This window comes from Priapulus caudatus, unplaced genomic scaffold (genome assembly GCF_000485595.1).
Source record: "Priapulus caudatus unplaced genomic scaffold, Priapulus_caudatus-5.0.1 Scaffold20, whole genome shotgun sequence".
Taxonomy (NCBI): domain Eukaryota; kingdom Metazoa; phylum Priapulida; class Priapulimorpha; order Priapulimorphida; family Priapulidae; genus Priapulus; species Priapulus caudatus.
Window position 1 is genome coordinate 662727 of NW_014577081.1, and position 4576 is coordinate 667302.

A 4576-nucleotide genomic window follows, 5' to 3' on the forward strand; every position below is an offset into this window, starting at 1 on the left:
CTCTCTTCTCTTACCCTTTCTCTCTCTTCTTTCTCTCTCTCTCTCTCTCTCTCTTTCGCTCTCGCTCTTCCGTGCTCGCTTTTTGTCTCTCTGCTGCTCGCTGCTCAAACCAACGCGGATGAGTGCGAGCGGGAGACTAACTTGCTGCTAACCGTCAGCTCCGTGACTGGCGTTAGAGGCGTCACGCGGGGACCGTGCGTTGTGCGCGCGCGCGCCGCTGCACGTCCGCTGCTGTGCTTCCGACGTTGGGAGTAGCGAGTTTCGAGGCAGCGTGCGAGAGATCGGCGTTGCTAGGGAGGTCTCCTGCAGCTGTGTGGTTCGCAACTATAGCACACGATACAGCTTGCCTCTACATTCGCTGGCTCTACCGCAGCTAGATCTACGGACAATTAGCGAAGCCACTATACTAGTTTCATCACTGCTAGCTCTACCACTGCTAGCTCTACTCTCTCCCTCGCACACTCAGAGAGAAAACAGTGAGTGCATGTGTTCAGTGGTTCTACGATGTTGCTCAACGTTGCGACCGCGGCGAATCGCTGTATTTTACACTAGCATAGACTCCTTCTTCATCGATCTATATGTATATATATAATCGCAGTGTCGCGTCGGCGTTCACGGCGATGTGCCGACGGGCCCGTGTCACGTGATTGTGCGACACGCCGGATTATTGTGACTCCATGGAGAGCAACGTTATCGGCGTTGCGTGTGCGAACGCACGTCTGAACCGTCACGGTAAGTCACGCACACGCGTGTTCACGCTGCGGGTCATCACGGAAGCGCGTAAAAAAAATATGCGTAGCAAATGGCTGAAAATACATCGCGAATTGCGATGCGATACCGGGAAAATTATTCCCTGCATTAAGCCTAAAAAGTTTGAATACTATTTAATCCTAACAACTTTGGTCTTTAACTTTCGTGTACATCTTAAAAACCATTCTCATATGTCAACATCACCTTTCTCCCACATGCCGAAGAACACCCACTGCACCTTCCCCACTGTTCCTGCACTGTCGATGTTTCGTTGCTCATGCCATGTTTTACGTGACGCAGTGAGGGTGAAGCGACCGCGGGCGTACGTCAAGGATGTCTCTCCGACTGAGATGGTGGAGATGACGCCCGTCGCTGTGACGGAGATGCCAACAATCGCCGACGGCGCTGTGCGCGAGTCCAACAAGGTGAGCATGTGCGTGTGACGGCAGCGGCAGATAAGCATGCGGCGGTGTCGCATAGTCATGCTTGAAGCTTAAAACTCTTTAGTGCTGCACCACTGGCACCTGACAAGTGCCAGACCACAGTAAATCCTGGACCACAGAATTTGCCCTCTAAGTAGCCACAGTGTAAACAGTTGGCTGATACTAATGCAAAGGCCTGCCAGATCACTCTACATACATATTGCGGTGGCGTAAAAGGTTGAATGAGGCTTAAAATAGGAACTACGATTCCTGCCAGAAAGGGTTATAATTGTTTCATGCACCTACAATATAAAGCTTAACAGACGGAATAAAACATGCCAGACCAATCAGGTTGCCAAAGCACAGAATGCCAGAATAAAGAGCCCCAACCTTTACTGCAGTCTTGTTGTTTTTCTGTTAAAGGGTGAGGTATACTGCCCCTTTTTAAATTGGAAGTTATTTAGAAGTATATTTTATTTTGCACAATTCTTGTTATAGTAGTTCTAGTAAGGCACAAAAATCATTTAGATTTTTTTCGAGTATGTTAAGGCAAGTTGGTTTGCGCAGTACAGCATTCAGTGGTAGCTGAAGATGTCTCGTGTGTGTGATGCTGCAGACGACTCAGTGGACAGATGCAGACTTTGCACAGCTCTGCAAACTCATGGTCAAGTACCCGATCGGCATTTATGAACGTTGGGAGAAGATCGCCATGGCAATGCATCGCGACACAGACGACGTCATATGTCACGCCAAGCAGCTCCGTAGCCGTGGTTACTCGATGAACGTCACAAACTCCATGCAAGGTATCGTCATAACGACAGCATGGTAGTTAGTTATGTTAAAGAGTATTAAAATAACACTTGTATTCATTCACACCATATATGTCACCTGGAAGTATAGACTAAGCTAAAGCTGAAGCTGATTTAAGGAGTTTCTGGCTAGAAATGGATCGTGCAAAGGCATGTGAAAATCAACTTTATATACTGTATGTGTACATGGGATATAAAGTCAGTACTGGTGTGTATCACAGTCATTATTCATGAGCCTAACATCTTGAAAGTGGCATTTGTAGTTGGGGCCTCACACATTCCCTTAAATGTTGCATACATAGCCCACATTTTGAGGCTCGTTATTCGAGACAGCGCGGTAGCTAAAACGTGACGTTTTGCCACCACAAAAGTTCTTTTGTGAGACTTTACCTCACTTCTGATAATTTTCCTTAGGAATCACGGGTACAGAAGGGCATTCCTTGGTGAGGGACGATCAGTTGGAGACCTACCTGGAACGATCCCACTCAGAGCACGTACAGACCCAGTCTGCCCCGAACGGATCCAGCTTACGCATTCGAAAAATGAAACCGCGTGAAGCTGAAACTGCCGCCGCCGTGTCGGGCCCATGCAGCACTAATGACGTCAGTCAGCAGCAGGTGGCACCAGCAGAGGTGCAGAGCAGGTCAACGTCTAAATTATCAGGCGACAGTGCTGTGGAGTGGACTCGGCCTGAACAAAAATTATTGGAGTGCGCATTGGTGAAATTCCCAAAAGGGACGCCTGATAGGTGGATGAGGATTGCAGAGGCTGTGCCCAGCAAAAAACCAGTAAGTTGATAAGTTTTTTGGGGAACATGCAGTTGTTTTTCTTGTCGTCATCGTTACTGTTATTGCTGATGTTGTTGTGCTTGTGTGTGTATCTTCTTATCCTTGAGTCTCATAAGTACCATCAGTGGAACCTTAGTGTTTCCATACAAAGTGTGTTCTTATCTTTTTAAAATCGTACCGTGGTTGCCACCGTAACATTTCATAATATTTATGGCAAACATTTTATATATAGTATTAGTGTCTCCAAACACCTATTCGTTCATTCATATTATGCTTTCAGGACCATTGTATGGCCCGGTATAAACTGCTAGCAGAGATGGTAAGGAAAAAGAAGCAGCAGCATTCCTCATAGCACCCATGTTGAGCGATTTTCTTTTGAGGAGAAGGACGGTGTCATTGATGCAGAATCTCTCTGCTAGTCGTATTGGTTGGTATAAACTGAAACCAGTGAAATCACTGGTCTTCAAGCATGATCTGATGTCATTGTATATTACACATTTTTAATGCATAATTTGCATAAAGCTTCTGGTGAAGTTTTCACGTCACACAAAAATCCACAAATCACATCATTATTCCCTAAATTGTGTTCATTACAGCTAATATGTTTGGAAAAAAAAATCATTATCCAGCTATCTCGTGTTATAAGTTGTGTATTATGTAATAAAACGTATATACCTTCACAAACATGAAACTCCGATTTCATGGATACTGTGATTAGCTATGCAGGTCTTTGCTTGCTCATTATAGTGTGACCATGAATGATGCGATGTGCCCTGCATGCAAATGGTTCATAAAGTGTTGTTATAATGTGTTCATAATGCGAGTTGTTTCATAAAGCTTGTAGTATTTCTATGTACGACCTATGTTGTGTTGAGCATATTATAGAAGTTTTTAATCAAAAATTTATTACATTTTGTTCTGTAATTTGTTATGAACAAGGTGTTAGTTGCAAAACAATTTGACAGAAATGCACTTTCTTATGAAGTAGAAACTTTAAATAACTTAAAAAGTTATGATAGGTGTAGCATTGCAATGTGATATTATTACACATTTTGTAGTACATCTGAACTTTCGAACGCGGTTTTTTCTACATTGCGGATTATGAAAATTTCAGAATTTTTATTATTACCTTGGTTAGTGATTTTTGATTCGGTAGCATATAGTGAGGTTTAATTAATATAGAAAATTATATAGAAAAGTAATTATGCAGCTATATGTGGTACGGTGCGTGATCGGGTATTTAATACAGTATTCTGCGAGCTGTCAGGAATGAGTCGAGACGTGTTATGAATTTTCTTACGTATTACGTAATATCTGTATATATAGATTAACTTGTGGCATTGTGAATGAGCTGAAGGTGTATGTCCATGAGTAGGCTGGTGCTAGATTTGTACTGTAATTGCGTATACCAACTGCTACGCGATTTGCAATGTAATCGATTGTAATCGTTATCAATTCCATTTTCAATGATTAAATGATACATTATATTTATTAATTTTGTAATAAACAGAAAGATTTTAAGCAATTGCCATGCTAATGTAATATATTGTAGTATGCCAACGCCAAAGTAATACCATGCTCCTACGCATTTTAGTGAAAGTTTGGATAGCCTAATGTATTTCGATGGACTGCGTGCCGGCAGATGGCGGTACATGGTAACATTGGCTCGCAGTAAGTGCGGGCCATTGATTTTCTCCGGTCAGCCAAGCATAGGAATGAGCAAGAACGTGAAAATAACTCTCATCCCCCTCTCTGTCTCTCTTTCTTTCTTTCTCTCTCTCTCTCTCTCTCTCTCTCTCTCTCTCTC

The 4576-nt window shown here is 43.2% G+C and overlaps 1 protein-coding gene across 1 annotated transcript in view; it reads left to right on the top strand.

Moving 5' to 3' along the window:
- The window catches only part of LOC106812092 (uncharacterized protein F54F2.9-like), an 18473-nt gene extending 14179 nt beyond the window's left edge, over positions 1 to 4294 (top strand). The window contains exons 8-11 of the mRNA XM_014815866.1: positions 1051 to 1175; positions 1789 to 1975; positions 2396 to 2769; positions 3050 to 4294. Coding sequence (XP_014671352.1) covers positions 1051 to 1175; positions 1789 to 1975; positions 2396 to 2769; positions 3050 to 3121 — 758 coding nt within the window. The 3' untranslated portion in view covers positions 3122 to 4294. The remainder of the gene's footprint in view (positions 1 to 1050; positions 1176 to 1788; positions 1976 to 2395; positions 2770 to 3049) is intronic.
- Positions 4295 to 4576: the final 282 nt, after the last annotated feature.